Source organism: Rana temporaria, chromosome 13, assembly GCF_905171775.1.
Source record: "Rana temporaria chromosome 13, aRanTem1.1, whole genome shotgun sequence".
NCBI lineage: Eukaryota > Metazoa > Chordata > Amphibia > Anura > Ranidae > Rana > Rana temporaria.
In genome coordinates, this window is record NC_053501.1 from 14,425,864 (window position 1) to 14,451,021 (window position 25,158).

General features: G+C 44.0%; 1 protein-coding gene across 1 annotated transcript; it reads left to right on the forward strand.

Moving 5' to 3' along the window:
- The first annotated feature begins 1,302 nt into the window (after window positions 1-1,302).
- Window positions 1,303-20,541, forward strand: LOC120920283 (alpha-1-antitrypsin-like). Its single transcript, XM_040332271.1, has 5 exons — window positions 1,303-1,407; window positions 4,616-5,301; window positions 10,804-11,065; window positions 16,618-16,765; window positions 20,294-20,541. The coding sequence occupies exons 2-5, from the start codon at window positions 4,620-4,622 to the stop codon at window positions 20,480-20,482; spliced, it is 1,281 nt and encodes a 426-aa protein (XP_040188205.1). The 5' UTR covers window positions 1,303-1,407; window positions 4,616-4,619; the 3' UTR covers window positions 20,483-20,541.
- Window positions 20,542-25,158: the final 4,617 nt, after the last annotated feature.

Genomic DNA, 25,158 nt, shown 5'->3' on the forward strand with positions numbered 1-25,158 from the left:
CAGAACTTCTTGAAGATTGCTGAAAGCCTGCTGAAGCCTGCCAGCAGCTTGTTTAATGTGGCAAGCAGCACTCCCATTAAGATCTGTGTTCAGCATTTACAAACTGAAGCTGAATGTTACTTTAAAAGCTTCAACAAAGCTTGTGGAGAGCACTGCAAATGCTTAGTCAAAGCTTGCTGTTCACACTGTTCCTATACAAGCTGAAGCCTGTGTGAAACAGGCCTAAGGAAACTGTTGTCAGCCAGAGTTCCTCTAGCGCAGTGATGTGGAACCTTGACACCCCAGAAGTTTTGGAACTACATTTCTCATGATGCTCACCTACACTGCAGAGTGCATGAGCATCATGGGAAATGTAGTTCCAAAACATATGGGGTGCCAAGGTCCCCATCACTGCTCTAGAGTTTTCTTAGGCCCCATACACACGATAGAATCCATCCGCAGATAAATCCCAGCAAATGGGTTTCTGCGGATAGATTCTATGGTGTGTACACGCCAGCGGATCTCTTTCCGCGGAGAAATCTCCTCTGGGATGGATTCCAGCAGATCGAATATTTGTTGTGCTGCACAACGAATCCATCTGCTGGAATCCATCCCAACGGATGGATCCGCTCGTCTGTACAGACTTACCGGATCCATCCGTCCAAAGGGATTCCCCGCACGCGTCGTAATGATTTGACGCATGCGTGGAATTCCTTATATGACAGCGTCGCGCCCGTCGCCGCGTCATAATCGCGGCGACGGCGCGACACGTCATCGGCAGAGGATTTCCGCGCGGATTTCAATGGGATGGTGTGTACACTCCATCCCATCGAAATCAGCGGATTTCTTTGAGAGGATTTATCCGTGGAAACGGTCCGCTGGACCGTATCTGCGGATAAATCCTCTCGTGTGTATGGGGCCTAAGGGTTATTGAGCTGTGTACCATTTGATGGTGCCTGCAAAGTACCAGGGCTGATGCCACTTAGCTGAGTCAGATGCATGATGCCAATAATCTTTTTAGTTGTGTGTAAGGGTGGCATTCTGTTCACCAATGTCAGGGACATTCCTTCCACTAGCCACCAACGTGAGGGGTATTTTACCTCTGACTGGTTTTAGCGGGGGTTCCCCAAGACCTGAATTTAATTTTAAGTGCTCCTCTCCTCTGGGGTAACGAGGTTGAGAAAGACTGTTCTAAAGTGATGAGTCCAGGAAAATCATCCTTGGGCACATGATGCAGGCAAATAGATTGTAATTTGTAATCAGCCAATATTTGCTCTCCCAGATGTGAACCCAATGGTGAGATTACCCCGGTTAATGGTTAGAGAGATCTTGGCTCGCACCAAAGTGTGGGCACATGCTGTTCTATATAAGTGGTCAGTCAGTCCATTCGATTTTTGATATTCTCTCGGAGGATCTCAGGACTCTGTAGTGAGTATGCATGATTTGATAATCATTCAGATTCTTTAAAAAAAAAAAAAAAAAAGCTGATTTACAGCAAATATCGAAGGATGTTTTTATTTTTTTATCATATTGGTCCTTATAGGCCATTGCCTGGGGCAGAAGGGGCAGATGGGACAGCACCCAGCCTCAGAATATACAAAATTAGGTAGATTAACGTACGGCGGCTTAACTTTGTGCGGGCGTAACGTATGTTATTTACGTTACGCCGCCCCAAGTTAGAGAGGCAAGTGCAGTATTCACAAAGCACTTGCTCCTTAAGTTGCGGCGGCCTAGCGTAAATTGGCCGGCGTAAGCCCGCCTAATTCAAATGTGGAAAAGGTGGGCGTGTTTTATGGAAATTATTCGTGACCTCACGTAAATGACGCTTTGAACGAACGGCACATGCGCCGTCCGTGGACGTATCCCAGTGCACATGCTCCAAATCACGTCGCAAAAAGTCAATGCTTTCGACGTGAACGTAACTTACGCCCAGCCCCATTCATGGACGAGTTACGCAAACTACGTAAAACGTGAAAAATTTGACGGCTGTCCGACGTCCATACTTAACATTGGCTGCGCCATCTTTTTGGTGGTTTATCTTTACGCCTGAAAACGCCTTACGTAAACGGCGTATCTTTACTGTGACGGCCGTGCGTACGTTCGTGAATAGGCGTGTAAATAGACAGCTAAGATCCGACGGCGTAGGGGACTTACGCCGGTCGTATCTTAGCAATATTTAAGCGTATCTCAGTTTGAGCATACGCTTAAATATACGACGGCGTGGATTCAGAGTTACGACGGCGTATCTACTGATACGCCGTCGTAACTTTACCTGAATCTGGCTATAAATCTAAATTGAAATTTGACTTCAAAATTAACACTGGTCTGTAGTACATGTTTTTTACCTCAATACCATAAGTAATAATATATTAGATAAGGGGTGTCAAACTCAATTTCATTGTGGGCCGCATCAGCATTATGATTGTTCTCAAAAGGGCCGGTTGTATCTGTAAGATTAGATGTCCAGCGCATTCCCTCCCCTTACATTAGATGTCAAGAGCCCCCCACCATCAGAAGTTGAGTTCCCCACTCTCACTTACATCACAGTGCACCCCCCTTTCCTTATGCTGCTGCTGGGAACAATCTGGATGCATTGTTTGAAAGCACAAAGTAGGGGTCTGAAGGAGGACCAGAGGAGGGCTGGAGCTCTCCTGCAGCTGCAGGAGAGGTGCGAAGGCCACATAAAATGGCCTGGAGGGCCGGATTCCTCCCGCGGGCCTTGTGTTTGACACCTGTGTATTAGATTTTTCACTCCAGCAGTATATAATGAGTTAGTTAACATTTTTCTACAATGTCCAAATGCATTACAATTTAATTACACCTATTAGATTTTAGATGACTAAAATGAGTTTTAGTCGACTAAAATATACTGGAAATTTTAGTCGACTAAAATGTCCTGGAGATTCAGTAGACTAAATACGACTAAAATTGCAGAAGACTAAAATGGGATTAAACTAAAATGCCATTTAAGTCCTAAGACTAATGCTGCGTACACACGACCGTTTTTAATGGTCTAGAAAAAACAATGTTGTTTTTTAACCCGATTATTGTTAAGCCGGCCTTGCCTACACACGATCGTGAAAAAAAAATGCCCTAGCAAAGCGCGGTGACGTACAACACGTACGACGGCACTATAAAGGGGAAGTACCATTCGGATGGCGCCACCCTTGGCGCTGTTTTTGCTGATTTTGTGTTCGTAAAACTTTGGTGAGAGACGATTCGCGCTTTTCAGTCTGTTACAGCGTGATGAATGTGCTATCTCCATTACAAACTGTAGTTTTACCAGAACAAGCGCTCCCGTCTCATAACTTGCTTCTGAGCATGCACGTTTTTTTCACGTCGTTAACCACTTAAGACCCGGACCAAAATGCAGCTAAAGGACCCGGCCAGGTTTTGAGAATTCGGCGCTGCGTCGATTTAACAGACAATTGCGCGGTCGTGCGACGTGGCTCCCAAACAAAATTGGCGTCCTTTTTTCCCCACAAATAGAGCTTTCCTTTGGTGGTATTTGATCACCTCCGTGGGTTTTTTTTTTTTTGCGCTATAAACAAAAATAGAGCGACAATTTTGAAAAAAATGCAATATTTTTTACTTTTTGCTATAATAAATATCCCCCAAAACTATATAAAAAAACATTTTTTTCCCTCAGTTTAGGCCGATACGTATTCTTCTACCTATTTTTGGTAAAAAAAACAAATCGCAATAAGCGTTTATCGGTTGGTTTGCGCAAAATGTATAGCGTTTACAAAATAGGGGATAGTTTTATCGCATTTTTAATAAATATATATTTTTTTTACTACTAATGGCGGCGATCAGCGATTTTTTTTCGTGACTGCGACATTATGGCGGACACTTCGGACAATTTTGACACATTTTTGGGACCATTGTCATTTTCACAGCAAAAAATGCATTTAAAATGCATTGTTTACTGTGAAAAGGACAATTGCAGTTTGGGAGTTAACCACAAGGGGGCGCTGAAGGGGTTATGTGTGACCTCATGTGTGTTTACAACTGTAGGGGGGTGTGGCTGTAGGTGTGATGTCATTGATTGTGAATCCCTATAAAAGGGATCACACGATCGATGCCGCTGCCACAGTGAAGAACGGGGAAGCTGTGTTTACATACAGCTCTCCCCGTTCTTCAGCTCTGGGGACCAATCGCGGGACTCCAGTGGCGATCGGGTCCGCGGTCCCGGTCGAGCCCGCGACCCACGGCTAGACAATAGCACAGCACGTACCTGTACATGCATGTGCCCAGCCGTGACATTCTGCCGCCGTATATGTGCAGGAGGCGGTCCTTAAGTGGTTAAAGCCCACACACGACACATTTTTTACGTCGCGAAAAATGCTCTGGAGCCCACACATGATCGTTTTTAATGACATAAAAAAAAATGAAATTTTTTACATCGCACAAAACGGTCATGTGTACACGGCATAAGACTAAAACTAAATCAAAATTTGCTGCCAAAATTAACACTGCCGGCCACCTCCGGACATTTATGGAGGAACTTGACTGGCCTGCGCATAGTCCTGACCTCAACCTGATAGAATAGCTTTGGGATGAATTAGAGTTGAGACTGTGAGCCAGTAACTATTATAATTAAGGTCTTCAATTTATTTTTATTTATTTTTTTCAGGAAAATGAGGGTCCTATTGAACCTCGGTTTCAGTGTGGCTCTGCTGTGTTTGGTGGTCTTTGCCGACCACGAGGGGAAGAAACAGGATCACAATCATGACCATGAGAAGAAAGGAGATCACCATGACCACGACCACCACCATGACAACGAGCACCATAGCCACGCCGATAAAATTTTGTCCGTCGACAAAATAAAAGTTGGCAATAAAAAATTTGCATTTGACCTCTTTAGCAAGGTAGTCGCTGACCATCCAGAAGAGAATGTTGTCTTTTCCCCAGTAAGTATATCTATATCATTGGGCTTCCTGTCCCTCGGTGCAGAGGGCAGGACCAATGACCAGATCGTAGAAGGCATGGGCTTTAACGTGTCTGAGACTCCCAAAAAAGATATCGATGATGGCTTCCGCAATCTTCAGGAAATGTTAAATGATGATAAGAGAGAGCTGCATCTCGATAGCGGAAATGGCCTTTTTGTGAGCCAAGCATGGAAAATCAAAGATGACTTTCTCGGCAAAGCTAAAAACCTCGGGTCCGAAGCCTTCACTGTAAACTTTGAGGAAAACGAAGGAGCCAAGAAACAAATCAACGACTACGTTGAGAAAAACACACACGGCAAGATCGTTGATGTTCTGAGCAATGTAGACAAGCAAGCAGCTTTAATTTATGTTAACTTCATTTATTTCAGAGGTAAGTCAATACCGTATTTATTGGGGTATAGCGCGCTCCCGCGTATAGCGCGCACCCCTAAAGTTGCCCCGAATTCGTGTGGAAAAAAGATTTTTTGTACTTACAGTTTTGGTGTCTTGCGTGGCGTCCATCGGCGGCCTCGTCGGGTCCGGCTTTGGATGTCCTCTTCGTCGGGTCCGGTGTCCTCGCGTCCTCCCCGCTCGTTTCCCGCGCCGAGTTTGAATACTGCGCCGACATGTACAGAGCGCAGTACACTCGTGTATAGTCGGGCAGGCTTGGCTACTCTCGCGCTGACGTCCTGTACGTCCAGGACGTCAGCGCGAGAGGAGCCGAGACTGCCCGACTATACACGACTGTACTGCGCTCGGTATATGTCGGCGCAGTATTCAAACTCGGCGCGGGAAAGCGGGTATCGGCGTATATCGCACACCCACGATTTTGGCCTGATTATCAGGGCAAAAAAGTGTGCGGTATACGCCGATAAATACGGTAAGTTATATCTTTAAAATTACCCACTTCAGCTCCGGAAGGTTTTACTCCTTCATGACCAGGTCATTTATTTATTTTTTCTATTCAGCATTAAGTTCCTTTAACCACTCAAATAGAGCTGTCTTTTGGTGGTATTTGATTACCAGTGGAATTTTTTGTATAAAAAAATGTATATACCGTATAATATACTCCCGACCGAATATAAGCCGAGGCACCTAATTTTACCACAAAAAAATGGCAAAACGTATTGACTCAAGTATAAGCCTAGGGTGACCATCTGCATGCCTCATTGTGTCCATGTGCATGCCTCACTGTGCCCATGCCTCACTGTGCCCATGCCTCACTGGGGCAGATTCACAGACGAAGTACGCCGGCGTATCTACTGATACGCCGGCGTACTTTCAAATTTCCCGCGTCGTATCTTTAGTTTGAATCCTCAAACAAAGATACAATGGCATCTGGGTAAGATCCGACAGGCGTACGGCTTCGTACACCTTCAGATCTTAGATGCAATACTTCGGCATTCGCTGGGTGGCGTTCGCGTAGTTTTCCACGTCGGGTATGCAAATTCGCTTTTTCCGACGATCCACGAACGTACGCGCGGCCGTCGCATTCTCTTACGTCGTCTCTAGTCGGCTTTTTCCGGCGTATAGTTAAAGCTGCTATTTTGCGGCGTATAGATAGACTTGCCATGTTAAAGTATGGGCGTCGTTCCCGCGTCGAAATTTGAATTTTTTTCTTTTTTGCGTAAGTCGTCCGTGAATAGGGATGGACGTAAGTCACGTCTAAAAATTACGTTGTTGCGACGTCATTTCGCGGAAAGCACGGAGGCAAATTTCGAAACGGAGTATGCACAGTTAGATCGGCACGGGGACGCGCTTCATTTAAATGAATCACGCCCCCTACCCGCCAATTTGAATTCCGCCGCCAGAAATACACTACGCCGCCGTAACTTACGGCGCGAATTCGTCCTGGATTTGACTTAAAGTCAGGTAAGATACGGCGGCGTAGCGTATCTCTAAAAAGCTACGCCTGTCCATTTGTATGTGAATCTGCCCCACTGTGTCCATGACTAGACTTACGTTTAACGTGGGAGTATATAGAAGGGGTGCCCGGATTTGAAAATTCGCTGCTCCACGGCCGTAGGTTCCTCAGACAGAAAACTTTGCACACTTATAGAGGAGAACAGGGGTTACATGTGTGACAAGTTTCATGTCCAGGGGACCTACGGCTGGCCATTACCGGGTCCCCAAAATTACCGGAGAAATTACCATTTAACATAGGAGTCTATGGAAGGGGTGCCCGAATTTGAAAAATTGGTGCTCCCCGGCCGTAGGTCCCCTGGACAACAAACTTTGCACACTTGTAGAGGAAGAGTGGAGCTATACGTGTGCCAAGTATAGTTGGGGTCTATATACGGTATATAACAAAAAAAAACTAGTTTCTGTTATAAAACATATCCAATACATTCAAATTTCTCCATAAATTTAGGCTAAAATGTATTCTGCTACATGTCTTTGGTAAAAAAAAAAAAAAAAGATACCAATAAGTGTATATTAATTGGTTTGTGTGAAATGGGATATATTTGAAAATTGGTTGATCAAGATGTACTGACAGCCGATTTCATTTCTTGAGGCCCCTAAAAAAATAAAATAAACGGGCAGTACAAATACCCTTCAAATGACCCCCCTTTTTTTTTTTTTTTTATTGTAAACTGTCTGAGGCATTTAGTAGGAGGCATGGCGAGTTCTATGAAGTTGCAATTTTTTTTTTCAATTGCTAGTGATCTGTGATTGGCTACAGCTAATCACATGGTACAGGGTGCTGTAATTGGCCCAGGTACCATGTGATAGCGGTTGGCCAATCACAGCATCAGTCTACAAAAAAAAATACAGCTGTTATGAATGAAATTTATTCATGTGTTTACATTGTGATCAGGTGATTACACAGCCGCTGTGTATCGGGATCCACAATCTGCTGTGTCCAGTGGACACAGCGGTCACCGGAGTGGCGTGTGGCCCCCCCCCCCCCAGGGCAAGCCCTAAACCTGAATCAGGCTGAATCACATACATGTATGTGATTTAGCCTGCCCGTGCCAGCTGCCCGCAGTAAATGTACTGTGGGCGGTTAGCAAGTGATTAAATAGATGTAAATGATATTATTCAGGATGGCTTTTAACCTTTTAACCGTTTTGGTGCATTTTTGGTGCTTTGTACAGCATTCCAGTACAGTCCAGTGCAGGAAAAATGCAGCATGTTCTACTTTTTGTTTCTGGAGCTGCAAGCACTGGTGGGAACTATGCCAATAAAAAACAACATAACCTACTTTCCATGCGTTTTTGATGCAGAAAAAAATGCACTGGACTGCATGTGGTGTGAACTGGCCTCATGGGTTAAGAAAAAAAGGGAGGAAAAATGCACTGGACTACATCAAAAACGCATCAAAAATGTGCATGCAGAAAAGCACCTGAAACTTATCTGAACTGCGATTCTAGGGTGTGACCTGGCCCTCCAATGACAGCTGATCATGTAATGTAAACAGAGCCGGTAATTGGCAATTTTTGAGGAGAAAAAATAAAGAGGACAGAGGGACATCGGTCCCAATGAGGGAGAGCTGCCGCCAGCTCATCTGTGCCCACTTGTGCCACTTGTCAGTCCCGCATACCAGTGCCCAGCAGCGCCACCTAGCACTGCCCAAAATGCCACCGATGAATGTCACCAATCAGTGCCCATCAACAGTTCTGCCCATCAGTGCCATCTATCAGCGTTACCTATCAGTAACACCGATCAGTGCCCATCAGTGCCACCCAGCAGGGCCCATCAGTGCCACCTTATCTGGCCCCATCAGTGCCGCCTTATCTGTGCCTATCAGTGCTGCTTTATCAACGCATATCAATGAAGGAGAAAAATTACCTGTTTGCTAAATGTTATAACAAAATATAAAACATGATTTATTTTAATTTTTTCCATCTTTTTTGGTTTGTTTAGCAAAAAATACTCCCAGTGGTGATTAACCACTTGCTTACTGGGCACATAAACCCCCTTCGTGCCCAGGCGAAATTTCAGCTTCCGGCACTGCGTCGCTTTAACTGACATTTGCGCGGTCGTGCGACGTGGCTCCCAAACAAAATTGACATCTTTTTTTCCCCACAAATAGAGCTTTATTTTGGTGGTATTTGATCACCTCTGCGTTTTTTTTTGCGCTATAAACAAAAAAAGAGCGACAATTTAAAAAAAAAATATATATTTTTTACTTGTTGCTATAATAAATATCCCAATTTTTTTTTAAAAAAAACTATTTTTTTCTCCGATACGTATTTTTCGACGTATTTTTGTAAAAAAAAAAAAAACGCAATAAGCGACTGGTTTGCGCAAAAGTTATAGCGCCTACAAAATAGGGGACAGAATTATGATTTTTTTTTATTATTTTTTTTTTTACTAGTAATGGCGGCGATCTGCGATTTTTATTGGGACTGCGATATTGCGGCAGACGTATCGGACACTTTTGACACAAATTTGGGACCATTCACATTTATACAGCGATCAGTGCTATGAAAATGCACGAATTACTGTATAAATGTGACTGGCAGGGAAGGGGTTAACACTAGGGGGTGAGGAAGGGGTTAAATGTGTATCCTAGGTGTGTTCTAACTGTGTGGGGGGAGGGGGGTGACTGGGGGAGGTGACTGATGCTGTGTCCCTATGTACAAGGGACACAGATCGGTCTCCTCTCCTCTGACTGCACGTGGAGCTCTGTGTTTACACCCCATCATCACACACAGAGCTCCACGTCCCTGCTGTGTTCCCGACGATCGCGTGTACCCGGCGGACATCGCGGCCGCCAGGTACACGCATCGACTTCCCAGCGATGTGCCGGGACAGTGTTTACCCGCTGCGCGCCCCCCAGAGGGTGGTCAATAGCGCAGGTCTCAAGTGGTTAAATACCTCCAAAAGAAAGCTCTATTTGTGTGAAAAAAAATTATAAAAATTTAATTTGGGTGCAGCGTTGTATGACCAAGCAATTGTCGGTCAAAGTGCATCAGCGCTGGAACATCGTTGGGGGGCCCAGAAGAGGAGGATGCTCTGAGCTGCTCTGTGCAAAACCATTACACAGAGCAGGTAAGTATTAGACATCTGCACTGCGAAAATATTTATTTTAGTTTTAGTTGAATTTGTGTTTTTTTTTCAAGTCACTCGTTGCGATCGAAATTCTTTTTTTCGAATAAATTTGTAACTTCGGAAAAATGTTAATTTGATATGTTCCTTTAGTTTAGATGGAGTATTTGTAAATTCAAAAGTTCCAAAAATAACTAATAATAAATAACTATTAAATTATAGGTATTGGAATTTCCTTTAAAATGTGTCTGTTAGTGAATGTAACGAACACGAATTTATCCGAAGTTACGAATCATCCGAAAAAACAAATTGCGCATCTAAATGACTGGAACGTAACAAATTAATAATAATAATAAAAACTTGTTATTTTGGATAATTCAGAACTTCGAATAAATTAGTAATAGTTTTTATTATTAAATAGTTAGTTAATTATTATTTTGGATTTTCAAATCTTTCTGTTTTTGCTCGAAGTTTCATTCAAATTTTTGGATTTCCGTTCTTTTGAATTTTCGGAATTTCATTCTTATTTTTGGATTTCCGAATTTTCCAATTTTCCAATTTACAAATTTTTCAATTTACAAATTTTCTAATTTACAAATTTTCCAATTTACAAATTTTCTAATTTACAAATTTTCCAATTTACAAATTTTCCAATTTACAAATTTTCTACTTTACAAATTTTCCAATTTACCGAAAAAATCTTTAAACGGGTTTTCGATAATTATAATATTTCCGAATTAATGAATTTGTCGTACAACGAAAAATGAATTCGTAACAAAACAAATTGTACATGTCTTGTAAGTATAGAGAAGTTTGGTATTTTAATACAAAAAAAAACATTAGAACCACTTTAACGTTTTTTTTTTTTTGTTTGTTTTTTTTGATCATTTATTCTTAGGGAAGTGGGAAAAACCTTTTGATGAGAAATATACCAAAGAAGGAGATTTTCATGTGAATAAGGATCTTACGGTGAAGGTGCCTTTCATGTCCCAGACTGGTTTTTACAAGGTAGCAGAATTGGACGAAGCCACCGTTATATCTGTGCCTTACAAAGGGAACGCTTCCGCCTTATTCATCCTACCCAAAGAAGGCAAAATGAAGGAAGTAGAATCACATCAAGAAGACATATTGTGGAAATATAAAAGTCAATGTCACAGAGAGTAAGGGCACTTTTTCTTTAAAATTATGCTTAGTAGACATCTTGTCTACCATTGACCACACCCACACATGGGTGCTATTGATTGGCATTTGTATTTTGATATCACAATTGTCTAGGACAGTGGTCTCCAAACTGCTGCCCGGGGGGTGGGATGTGGACCTTTGCTTGCCTTTATCTGGCTCTTGGGGCATTATTTCACCAACTGACACCAATGAAGGGGTGTCTTCCCCCTACTGACACCATCAATGGGGCTCTATTCTTCCATTGATACCAAACATTGGGCACCATTTCCTCCATTAAATCCAATGATGGAGAACTGATGGTCATTTTGTACTCCCATTGACCACAGTCCGGTCCCCCCCATAGGTGTGTGCAGCCTATTGCATTAGGGTGTGCACCCCAAAGCCCAAACACACACTACTGATCACTCACAATGTTCATTCAGAAAGGGAAGGGGCCTGTAAATTACATATCGATGGGAGCCAGGGCAGTAGGGGAAATCTGTGCTGCACAGGGTGATTAGGGTGTGCCTGGGCACACCTGGCACACCCTGTGCGCACACGGGCTTGAGTGTTGAAGGGGCCCCCTGGAGCCGAAAATTGGGGGGGATCGAAGTTGTTGAGCGGGGGGGGGCGAATTGAAGTTGTTGAGCGGGGGGGGATTTTGCAGTTGTTGAGGGGGGGAGTGCCTCTCACCTGTGCCAACAGCCGGGGCCACAGACTGTCATTAGCCTGGCTCTCGGCTATCTTCCCTTCAGCAGCCACAGTCCTCCACACACCACTCCGGTTCCTCCTGCTTCCGTGCTGCCTCCTCTTGCAGTGCGGGAAAATTAACCCTTTTGCGGGACTGCGGGAAGAAGCTGTCTGTGCGGGAAAGTCCTGCAGAATCCGTGCGTGTTGGGAGGTATGCGCAGGGCCGCCATCAGGAATTTTGGGGCCCCTTGCACAGCTTAAGGCATGGGCCCCCTGAAGCAGAGAACCTAGGGGGGGTGGGGGTGCTGCCGCCTGAAATTGAGAAGCGTGGGGGCTGCCGCAAATTGAGAAGCGGGGGGGCCTTTACAAAAAAAAGAAGAAATAAAGAAGAAAACAAATATATATAAATATATGTAGCCATCCGGGGCCCTGGGGACCTCTGGGCCTTTTAATAAAAAGAAAAAATAAACCTCTGGGCCCTTTAATAATAAAAAAAAAAAACATTTATAAAAAATACATAAAAAAAAGGGAGGTTGCCAAACCCGGGGGCCCTGGGGACCTCTGGGCCCCTGGGAACCTCTGGGCCTTTTAATAAAAAATAAAAAAATAAACAAAAATAAAAAAATAAACATTTATAAAAAAAATAAAAAAGGGGGGGTTGCCACATGGGGCCCTGGGGACCTCTGAGCCCTTTAATAAAAAAAAATATATATATATATATATATATATATATATATATATTAAAAAAAAATGTAATTTTTTTTATGAAAAAATAAAAAAGGTGGGTTGCCATCCGGGGGCCCTGGAGACCCCTGGGCCCTTTAATAATAATAATAATAAAATATATATATATACATATATATATATTATATATATAAAAATAAAAAATATATAAAAAAAACATTTTTTTACAAAAAATAAATAAAAAAAAGGGGGGTTGCCACCCGGGGCCCTGGAGACCCCTGGGCCCTTTAATAATAATAATAAAATATATATATATATAATATTATATATATAAAAATAAAAAATATATAAAAAAAAACATTTTTTTACAAAAAAAAAAAAAAAAAAAAGGGGGGTTGCCGTCCGGGGCCCTGGGGACCTCCGGACCCCAAAAAAAAAAAAAAAAAAAAAAAAAAAATTTTTTTTTTTTTTTTTTTAAAGGGGGCCCCCTATTGGGTGGGGCCCCTGGGCTTGAGCCCAGTCAAGGCCAATGGTAAGTCCGGCCCTGCCTATGGGTCCCCCTAAAGCCTGCAGGATAGTTAAATGACCCTTTGCCATGAAAGTTCTAGGAAATTCAAGCTCATATGCATAACATGATCAATCGGAGTGCAATTGGGTGCAGGTGGGACACCTTATCGGTTTGCTTGTAAAATGCAATTGCAGGAACAGGGGGGGGCAGTTGCCGGGGGGGGGGTGCTGCCGACATTGAGAACCCAGAGAATCTCACTACTCCTCTCTCCAGCCGAGCGCCGCTTAGAACCTGGGGGGGGGGGTGTGGTGCCGAGTCATCTGTCTCATCTCTCTTCTCCTCTCTCGAGCCGAGCGCCGCAGGGGGGGGGGGGTGCCGAAAGGGGTGAAATTGTCATCTATCTCATCTCTCCACTCTCCTGCTGAGAACCGGGGGGGTGGAGGCTGCTGCTAAAGAAAGTGTCATCTCTCCAGCCGCAAATAGCCGGGCCCCTTACAGGTGTAATGCCTGTACCCCCCTAATGGCGCCCCTGATGGTCAGATGTCAACTTTGCCATTAACGCAAGCCCAACGCCTGCTGACATGGGTCCTTACATTGAATGTGTGACCATGTGCAAAATCAAAAGTGGTATATACACTATATTACCAAAAGTTTTTGGCGTCTGCCTTTACACCCACATGAACTTGAATGGCATCCCAATCTTAGTCTGTTAGGGTTCAATATACCCTTTGCCAGTCAAGTTCCTTAATCCAAAACACGCTCATCCATGTCTTTATGGACCTTGCTTTGTGCACTGGTGTTGGAACAACAAAGTTGGGAGCGTGAAATTGTCCAAAATGTCTTGGTATGCTGACGCCTTAAGAGTTCCCTTTAGCCAACCCCTGAAAAACAACCCCACACCATAATCCTCCCTCCACCAAATGATTTGGACCAGTGCACTTAAAAGGTCCATAAAGACATGGATGAGTGAGTCTGGGGTGGAGGAACTTGATTGGCCTGCACAGAGTCCTGACTTCAACCTAATAGAACACCTTTATGATGAATTAGATGGAGACTGCAAGCCAGGCCTTCTCATCCAACATCAGTGCTTGACCTCACAAATGCACTTCTGGAAGAATGGTCAAACATTTCCATAGACACTCCTAAAACTTGTGGACAGTCTTCCCAGAAGAGTTGAAGCTGTTCTAGCTGCAAAGGGGGTGGCTGCACTACTGCTGCTCTCCTGAGCTTCAGTGAGGCCTACTGATCCTGGAAGCTTGATTACTTCCCATACCCAAAGTGGATGCAGGAATCTGGGGTAGACCCAGGGGAGGATCCCCCAGATGGCCAGAGTACCGGTCCTCTCATACCAGTGTTTGAGGACCTGGGAAATGGCCCAGATAAAGGTGAAAGCCTGGCAACCAACAGAAAGAAGGTTTGTGCGAGGATTGCGAGAATCGCTAAGGAGGAAGAAGTCCTGGCGACCTTGATGTTTGACTTCAAGCATAAAAAAATTACAAGTGACCGGCTGCACAGTTTCAAGAAAAGACAGAGTTAATGGCTTTGGAGGCCAAAGTGGAAAAGCAGAGTCTGCTGGTGGCCACATTAAAAAAAAACAGCGGTGCTTTCAAGGAGAAGTATCAAGGATACTCGCTTCCATGCAATGCGCAGAGGGGCCATAGAGGCCAGTGGAGGGCAGGCATCACCAGAGTGCAAGAAGCCAAGGTCAGTACAAAGCAAAAAAATGTCTATGGGCTTGGACTGTTTCTGGCCAGCACGCTGGAAAATCTTTGCATCCCGAGCCAATTATCAGTATGCCTGCAAATGGGGGGCGTGACCGAATGGCTCGAAAAGCACTGGTTATACCCCTAACCTAATGTCCGCAGCACGGCGGTCTGGAAGTCCCGATGTTTGATATGGCTTATTCTATCCTCTGTGATATCACCCTCTGTGATACAAGCTGAGAGACAAGCTGCAGCATATGTCCATTAGGGATGAGCTTCGTGTTCGAGTCAAACCCATGTTCGACTCGAACATCGTATTTTCGATCGTTCGTTGAAAGACGAACGTTACGAGCCGTTCGGGCCAAATTCGAATGACGCGTCACGGCCCATATTTCACTGCGGCATTGCTGGCTGTTGATTGGCCAAGCATGCACTATGACCCGCATGCTTGGCCAATCACAGCGCCGTCAGTACAGAGAGCCGTAATTATGGCTCAGGGCTTTAGTACACGCCTCACACTATAAAAGGCCGTCTGCAGGGCGGCCTTGTGTAGTGTGTTGCGGCGCTGGTTAGAGATCAGTCCTAGAGAGAGAGAGTGTATTTTTTTTCTAGGTAGATAGAGCAGGCAGGCTAGTCAGTTAAAGTTACAGTGTGTACAGGCCCGGATTTCCCACAAGGCCACTGAGGCCAGGCCTTGGGGCGGCAGGGCTCCAAGGGGCGGCAGTGGCATGGAGTCCCCCGACGCCCGGAACATACAGTTGAGGGCGGTAAGTTATGGGGGAATCCGCTCGTTCGTTAAGAAGTGATTGCGGCGATGCTCTTCCCATCTCAGCTGTGACAGGAGTTCTAGCACAGTGCTAGGACTCCTGTTTTGGAGGTGACAGGGTCAATAAAGAGAACATGTCACCTCCAATTGCTATCACACAGAAAATAGTTTTCTCCTGTGTGATAGCAAAAAAGTTAAGTGAACAAAAAATGATAAAAAATAATTAAATTAATAAAATAAAAAAGTAAATAATAAGAAAAATAATAAGAAAATTATACAAAAATTTAAAAAAGTAAGCGACAAGCTACAAATAAATAAAAATAAAAAAGTGATAAAAAAGTAAAAAAACAAACAAAACATATCTGAACTGACTGTGCCGCACATTCTCCGTTGATTTGGGGGGGGGGTTCGGTTGGCGGGGAGGGGGTGCATTGTGGAACCTGGCCTTGGGGCGACAGGGAGAGCAAATCCGGCCCTGAGTGTGTAGAGGATATATATACATCCCAGGTGTTGTACCCCCTCACAGCATGCCCAGCGAGGCCCAAACCTCCTGATTGGTCGCTGGGAGAGAACACCCAAACCTCAACTCCACTGCTGCCACCTACCGCACCGGGGTGGGAAAACACCCCTGCACGCCAGAATGAGCCCACAGCACAGCCAAGCTGACGCAGAGACCCTAATCAAATGGTTGCAAATTGGAATCGGAGTCACTTACACTCTGATTACCCCTAAATTTCGATAGCACCGGTTACCTTAGAAGTAACCAGGCGCTACATATATATATATGTCGTATAATATAATAGTGATATTTCTCTTTGTTGAAAAAAAAAACTTTTGTTCATATATTATAGGTTGAAGTAAGCCTTTATTATTATGTTTAAGTCGTGTATACAATATGTTATGCATTTCAATTTAGAAAAATATCTTTGTTTTGTTTTATAAATGGTCCATTTTCTTAATTTTCTATTGTGAACAAAATTTGGATTTATAAGATTTGCAAATTATTGCATTCTGTTTTTATGTAGATTTTACACAGCGGCCCAACTTTATGGAATTGGGGGTTGTATGCAACTGGCAGGATCACCTATTGAAAATAAAAGAAAAAAAGCCTGAAAAATAAAAAACTTTGTTGCACTTATTTTTCAAATACTGTTTGTCTCGGTATCATTCCCCCCTCTTGTTTCTTTTATCTTCCCACAGCCTTGTGGATCTCAGCATCCCCAAGTTTACAGTCGCTGGCGATGTTGACCTAAAACAAGTCCTACCTAAAATGGGAATAGTTGATTTGTTTTCCAACAGCGCAGATCTTTCTGGAATCACTGGGGCTCCTGACCTGAAAATTTCACAGGTGAATTTTGTCTTTTATTTTTATTTTTTTTTTTTTTAAAGTTATCTTAGGCCCCTTTCACACTGCCGGACCGTTCAGGTCCGCCTGTCAGTTTATTCGGCGGACCTGAACGGACGCTCCATGCTTGTCTATGGAGCATCGGATGTCAGCGGTGACCATGTCCGCTGACATCCGATCCGCTAAAATCAGACGGGTAGCGATACGTCGCCATCCGTCCTGGCAGATCGGAATGGGTGAGATCTGATGAAAATGGACACCCTTTTTAACAGGGTTATGTTAGTACCGTATTTGCTGGCGTATAAGACGACCTTTTATACTTAAAACTTTGGCTCAAAAATCGGGGGTCGTCTTATACGCCGAATGCAGACTGCAGGCATCCATTTTTGAAAAGCCACGCCTCCTCCTCGTGCCGTTCCGTGATGGGCTCAGTGATCCGCCTATCACGGACGTTGTCTTGTCCTCAGCCTCTGCTAGGAAACTGAGTGTTCCGCCTATCACGGAACAGCATGAGGAAGAGGCGCGGCTTTTAAAAAATGGTCGCCCACAGTCTGACCCACTCTGTCAGGCATAAAGTAATGAAAATCGGCGATGTGAGGTGAGGCAATGGCACGGTGAGGTGAGGCAATGGCACGGTGAGGTGAGGTGAGGCGAGGCGAGGCAATGGCACGGTGAGGTGAGGCGAGGCAATGGCACGGTGAGGTGAGGCGAGGCAATGGCACAGTGAGGTGAGGCACAGTGAGGTGAGGTAATGGCACAGTGAGGTGAGGCACAGTGAGGTGAGGCAATGGCACAGTGAGGTGAGGCACAGTGAGGTGAGGCAATGGCACAGTGAGGTGAGGCACAGTGAGGTGAGGCAATGGCACAGTGAGGTGAGGTAATGGCACAGTGAGGTGAGGCACAGTGAGGTGAGGCAATGGCACAGTGAGGTGAGGCAATGGCACAGTGAGGGGTCATCTTATACGGCTCGTATATCCCAAAACCAACATTTTAGCTGGAAAATTAGGGGATCGTCTTATACGCCCAGACGCCTTATATGCTGGCAAATACGGTATTTTTTGCTAGAAAATTACATTTATTTATTTTTTAGCAGAGACCCTAGGGAATAAAATGCCAAAAGTGGCAATTTTTTATGTCACATGATATTTGCGCAGCAGTTTTTCAAACTCAATTTTTTGGGAAAAAATACAATATAATGCATGTTACGCGGAGTAAATAAATACCAAACATGTCACGCTTTAAGATTGCGCACGCTTACGGAATGGTGACAAGCTACAGTAATTAATAATCTCCATAGGCGACCCTTTATAAAATTTCTACAGGTTACCAGTTTTTAGAGTTGCAGAGGAGGTCCAATGCTGGAATTATTGCTCTCACTCTAACGTTCGCCGTGATACCTCACATGTGTGGTGCAAATACCGTTTACATTTGTGTGTGCTACTTATGTATGCGTTCACTTCTGCACACGGGGTATGTTACTTTTTTCTTTTTTATATATATTTTCTTTTTACACTGTGCCTTTAATGTTTTTTTTTTATCACTTTTATTCCTTTTACAAAGAATGTAAAAACCCCCTGTAATAGAAATAAGGATGACAGGTGCACTTTATAGAGAGATCTGGGGTAAATAGGAAGTTTCACGATGTCGCGAAAAATTAAGTTCAATGATTCCGAGCATGCGTCAAATTGATTCCGAGCATGCATAGGATTTTTGTGCGTCGGAATTGGCTACACACGATCGGAAATTCCAACAAGAACTTTTGTTGTCTGAAAATTTGAGAACCAGCTCTCAAACAGTTGTTGTCGGAAATTCCGACAGCAAATGTCCGATGGAGCCTACACACGGTCGGAAATTCTGTACGCGGCATTAGGGTTAAGGGCTAGGGTTAAAGTTTCAGGTTAAATATTAGGATTGCATTTTAGTGTTTGGGTTACATTTTAGGGTTCTGGTTAAATGTTAGGGTTAAATATTAGTGTTAATGGTTAAGGGCTAGGATTAAATTCTAGGGTTAAATTGTACGGTTTGTGTTAAATGTTTTAGATTTAAATGTTAGGGTTAAGGGCTAGTGTAAAGGTGTAGGGTTAAATGTTAGGGTTCGGGTTACACTTTTGTGTTCAGGTAAAACGTTAGGGTTCAATTTTAAGGGTTAGGAGAAAATTTAAGGGTAAGTAATACATTTTAGGGTTAGAGTTAATTGTTAGGGTTAGTCTTAAGGGCTAGGGTTAAAGTTTTAGGTTAAATTTGAGGGTTCGAGTAAAATTTTAGGGTCAGTGCTAAGGGCTATTTTTGGGGTGAAGTGTTGGGGTTAATTTGTAGTGTTTAGGTAAAATTTTAGGGTCAAATGTTAGGGTAAGGCCGGGTACTAACGAGCAAACATGTACGATGAAACCGGTCCGTCGGACCGTTTTCACCGTACATGTCTGCCCGAGGGCTTCTGTACGATGGCTGTACTAACCATCGTACAGAAGTCCGCGCGTAAACAATACGCGGGGCGTGGCCGCGTCGTCGCTGCGACGATGACGCGGCGATGACACGGCGACGTGGGCGGGCCTGCCATTTAAATGCTTCCACGCATGCGTCAAACTCATTCAATGCATGCGAGGGACGGCGGGCGCTCGGACATGTACGGTAGGTCTGTACTGACGACCGTACATGTCCGAGCGGGCAGGATTCCAGCGGACGGTTTTAAAACACGTCCAGGAATATTTGTCTGCTGGGAAAAGGCCCGGCGGGCAAATGTTTGCTGGAAATCTGCCCGCTCGCGCCTACACACGACCGAACATGTCTGCTGAAACTGGTCCGCGGACCAGTTTCAGCATACATGTTTGGTCGTGTGTACGGGGCCTTAGGGTTAAAGGCTAGGGTTAAATTTTAGGGTTTGGTTTAAATGTTTGGGTAACATTTTAGGGTTAGGGTTACATTTTAGGGTTCACGTTAAATGGTAGGGGCAAATGTTAGATTTCATGTTAAGGTTTAGGGTTACATTTTAGGTTTATGGTTAAATTTTAGGACTTGGGTTAAATGTTAGGAGTAAAATTCTAGGGTTAAATGTTAGTTAGTGTTTTAAGGCTAAGGCCCCTTTCACACGGGGCGTATCAGTAATGATCCGCCCCGTGAACCTCCGCTTGCTCCCTGCTGAGCCGACGGATGACAGGGTGGTCTCCGCACACTGTGCAGGGACCGCCCTGTCTTTTCTCCGCTCTCACCTATGGGGGGATCGGATGAACACGGACCATCTAACTTTAGCATAGTGCCCATACTGAAAGTAAGGGGGCGCCACAAACAGAACTGTCATACTTTCCTATTAGCCCCAAAAAAAATAATGCATAACGCATCAAACATATGTCGACAATGCAAAATACACCAAAAACGCATCAACTGCAACCTGCATAGATGTGAACCGAATCTTAAAGGATTACACAGTTGTATTAAAAGGTGGTTTGTATATCTAAAGTTTAAATTTACAAAAATGTTTCATATTGTGGTATAAAATGTATTTAAATCTGTTTTTTTTTTTTTTCTCCTCTGCAGGCGGTTCACAAAGCGAAGATCAACGTAGATGAGAAGGGGACGGAGGCTGCTGGGGCCACGGTCATGGAGGCCGTTCCGATGAGACTTCCTGTGCAGATTAGACTGAATCATCCGTTCTCATTTCTTATTTATGACCACGAAACCAGAAGTACTCTCTTCATGGGGAAAATCGTAAACCCAAAGAACTAATTCTCTGCACACATCATCACTTGTGCCTGCAATAAAGATGATACTATGTTGTAATACGACTTTTCATGGTGTATTTTATTTGCAATCTGTAACTTTACAGCAGAGGCTTCGGCATGTACATGCATTTTACCTACTGGCCACTGTCTAGGGTTGCCACCTTTTCTCAAACCCGAACACTTTAGCGGCGCACAGCATCCTTTTTTATAATATAAACCAGCCCTCCAAATTTACACTCGCCTGCTCGCATTTTGCGAGTAAATTTTGAGGGCTGGCGAGCGTGGGCTGCCTGGGAGCAGGGGGGGCGAGCAAGGAGAGGAGAGTCGGCGCTGCCATCTGGTTGTTCAGAGCGCGGGGAACATTACAGCTTTCAATTCAATAGCTGTGTGTGTTCCCCTGCCGCGCGTGTCATGTACAGCCCCTCCCCCTTGTCCGGGCACTTTGATAGACAGATCACCCATCCCAGGATGCCGGCAGCTCCTGCTCCTCTCCTACCCAGCACAGGTAGGCTGCAATTGTGGGGGGACTCTGGCTGCAATTGTGGGGGGACTCTGGCTGCGAAATGGGGACATTTTGCTGCATTGGGGACATTTTGCTGCACTGGGGACACATGCTGTATTGGTAGACATCGGCAGGCTGCATTTTTGGGCACGGATAAAGTTGTTGTTAATATTTATTTTTATAACTTAATTTTGCATAAAACATTTAAGTGTCATTTTATGAGATTTATGAGGGCGTGTCTAGGGGCGGGATTAGGGGGTGGGACATGGTAGTGGTTGGGCGGGGCAACTGGTGGCGAGTACACCTTGAGGCCTGGCTAGTAGCTCAGGACTTGAAATTTTGAGCCCTGATATAAACTATACATATATTTTGCAATTAAATAACATTTATAATCAAATGAAGTTAATCACGAGAGTCCCCCTTTACATCAGAGTCCTCAGAGTTCCCCTTTTACATCTGAACTCACGGAGTTCCCTTTCACTGTAAGGGGGGACTCTGCAGACTCTGATGTAAGGGAGAACTCTGGGGCCTCGAACATAAGGAATGCTCTGGCAACCCTGATTTAAGGGGGAACACTAAGAACTTTGATGTACGGAGAGGCCTCTGATGTAAGGGGGAACACTGTGGCTTCTGGTGTAGAACTCTGATGTAAGGGGTGCTCTGAGGACTCTGAATTGTCTTAGTGTACTCAGAGGCAGGGGGGAGACTTCAGTCACAGACAGGGATGGATGGTGAGCTCACTCACCCCTTGGCAATCAGCACCTCTCATCCAGATGTATATGAGGCTGCTGGACTTCAAATTTACGACCCAACTTTCCTTTTCTGAGGCACAGTGCCGGGGATTGAATTGCGGGCAGACACAGAGGGGTAGGGGCGAGAGGAAGAGGAGCAGATCAAGCCCTCTGTGTGGGGGGAGAGGTAATTGTTAATTCTGGCTTTGGGCAGTGTGAAAGAGTGTAACGGACACTCTCGACTTACATAACTGCAGCCAGCAACCCTGCTGGGAAGCCATAGTCTGGTCTGAATAATGTGTCCGGGTTGCAGGTGGTCTGAAACTCGAACGCATGATTCCAAACCCGGACTGTCTGGGTGAATCCCGGACAGGTGGCAACCTTAGAACTGTCACCACCTTCCTGTCCAGGCCAATGTTCAGCTTTCAGCGCTGTCACACTTTGAATGACAATTGAACGGTCATACTACACTGTACTTAAATGACATTTTTATCATTTTTTTTGGAGACAAATAGAGCTTTCTTTTGTTGGTATGTAATCACCACTGGGTTTTTTCTTTTTTCATTTTTGATAAACAACCGAAAAAATACTGATTAAATACAATTTTCTTAGTTTCTTTTATAACATTTTGTAAAAAAGTATTTTTTCTTCTTCACTGATGAGGTGGCACTGGTGGACACTGGCAGCACTGATTGGTAACACTGATGGGTAGTGATAGGCAGCACTGATGAGGAGGCATTGACGGGCACTGATTTAATGAGCCATTCGCAGTTTCACTGTAAATTTGCCTGCACTTCCTAAAGTAGAGGGTGCTACACTCACCCCCTACCAGAAACCAGCTGGTCCCTCAGCTGGGAAAATTTGAAAAACGTGACTTCTGAGCCCAGGAGCAAGGGCATCCCACAAAATTAATCGGAAGGGGAACAACTTGGATGGGGAACTGTACAAATAAATTGCGTCCAAAAATATAAATCTTTGATAGGCATTTACATCTGTACAGTATGAATAAGGCACTTCTAACTACAGATCCCTGCAGCTACCATCTCTAGTCCTGAGTCCTAAGATTCCCTGGCCAATTGGGTCTTAGGACCCGATTCCTGATTGGCTGGGAGGAGAAACAGAAAGACAATAGTGAATATTAATTCGCTATTGTCACGTAACTGGGTGGATTCAGGGCACAGTGCTCTGCACCCTGAGCCCGCCCTTTTTTTTTAAGCCAATTAGAGCCTCAGGCACTAATAATGTGCTTTAAAAAAATGTAGATTAGGGGATGAGCGTATGGATTAGAGGGGTGGCGCCCCTGCGCCCCTAATGGAGTGGCCGCAACTGATACTGGGAATGCCTGTTTTCATGTAGCAATGCATATTCAATGAAGACAGAACAGGAGGGCCAGCCTAGGCTGATGTCACTTTATGGGTGGCACATTTCACCTGCTGCCCTATGCTGCTTGTAGTTTACCAGGGCAGAGACTGTTTGCAATGAAACAGGTCCGACCAGTCAGGTCCTGCTCTGGGATTACAGCTTTCATGTAAGTAGATCTTCGATTTGGTTAAATAAATAAGCAGAATATTGTATTGAAATGAGTTTAAATTACTTAATATAATCAATTAACCGCTTTCCTAACAATAGGAGAGGAACTCGTATGCAAAGGTACTGAGATTATTGTTGGCTTGTACAGTGTGCACAGTAATTTGGAAAGATAAATGCAGATATTAATTAGAATCCTTGTTTTGTTCTCCCATTTGAATAAGGAATAAAACCCAATTGGTGCCCTCAGGCAACAGATCCCACAAATGAATTGATAGGCAGCCACAGCTCTGTTAACCACTTGCCCCCTGGGCACTTAACCTAACCAGGCCAATTTTCAGCTTTCCGAGCTCTCACAATTTGAATCATGCAACACTGTACTCATATTACATTTTCTGTCCTTTTTTGTCACAAAAATAGAGCTTTCTTTTGAAAAAATGTAATCACCACTGTGTTTTTTATTTTTTTGTGCTATAAGTTAAAAAAGACAGAAAATTTGGTAAAAAAAAAAAAAAATGTTTTCTTCTGTTGTTATAAAATGTAGCAAATTAGTAATTTTTCTTCATACATTTTGGCTAAAATGTATACTGCTACATATTTTTGGTAAAAAAAACATCAGTGTATATTATTTTTCTTTGTGAAAGTTATAGATAGCCAGATTCAGAAAGACTGGCTTAATTTGGAGGCAGCGTAGCGTATCGCATATACGCTACGCCGCCGTAAGTCAGAGAGGCAAGTGCTGTATTCACAAAGCACTTGCCTCCTAAGTTACGGCGCCGTAGCGTAAATGGGCCGGAGCGTCATAATTCAAATGATGAACAGGGGGGCGTGTTTTATGTTAATAACTAGTGACCCGACGTGATTGACGTTTTTAACAAACGGCGCATGCGCCGTTCGTGGACATATCCCAGTGTGCATTGCTCCAAAGTACGCCGCAAGGACGTATTGGTTTCGACGTGAACGTAAATTACGTCCAGCCCCATTCACGGACAACTTGCGCAAACGACGTAAAAATTTAAAAATTCGACACGGGAACGACGTCCATACTTAACATTGGCTAGGCCAGCTTTTTGTTTCGACCAACTTAGCGCCGGAAAAAGCCTTACGTAAACGACGTAAAAAATGCGCCGGGCGCACGTACGTTTCTGGATCTGCGTATCAAGCTCATTTACATATTCTATGCCAAAATCAACGGAAGCGCCACCTAGCGGCCAGCGTAAATATGCACCCTAAGATACGACGTCGTAGGAGACTTACGCCGCTCGTATCTTAGCCTAATTTAAGCGTATCTGGTTTCCAGAATACGCTTAAATTTACGACGGCGTAGATTCAGAGTTACGACGGTGTATCTACTGATACGCCGGCCTAAACGTCTCTGAATCTAGCTAAGAGTCTACAATTAGCTATGGTGCCAGTCACTGAAAATGTATCAATCAATACGTACTGACGGCCTATCTCATTCCTTGAGACACTAACAAGCCAAGAAATTACAAATACCCCCAAATGACCCCTTTTTGGAAAGTAGACATTCCAATGTTTTTAGTAAGAGGCATGGTAAATTTTTTGAAGTCGTAATCTTTTCACACAATTCTTTGTAAAAATAAGATTTATTCTTTCTTTTCTTTTCACAAAATTGTCATGCTAACAGGTTATTTCTCTCACACAGCATATGCATACTTGCAACTACACCCCAAAACACATTCTGCTACTCCTCCTGAATATGGGTATACCCCATGTGTGAGACTTTTTCACAGCCTGGTCACATACAGAGGCCCAACATGCAGGGAGTGCCATCAGGTGTTCTAGGGATATAAATTACACATTTAAAGGAGTTGTAAAGGAAAACATTTTTTTTGCTAAAATGACTGTTTACAGGGTATAGAGACATAATAGTTAACTGATTCATTTTAAAAATGATTA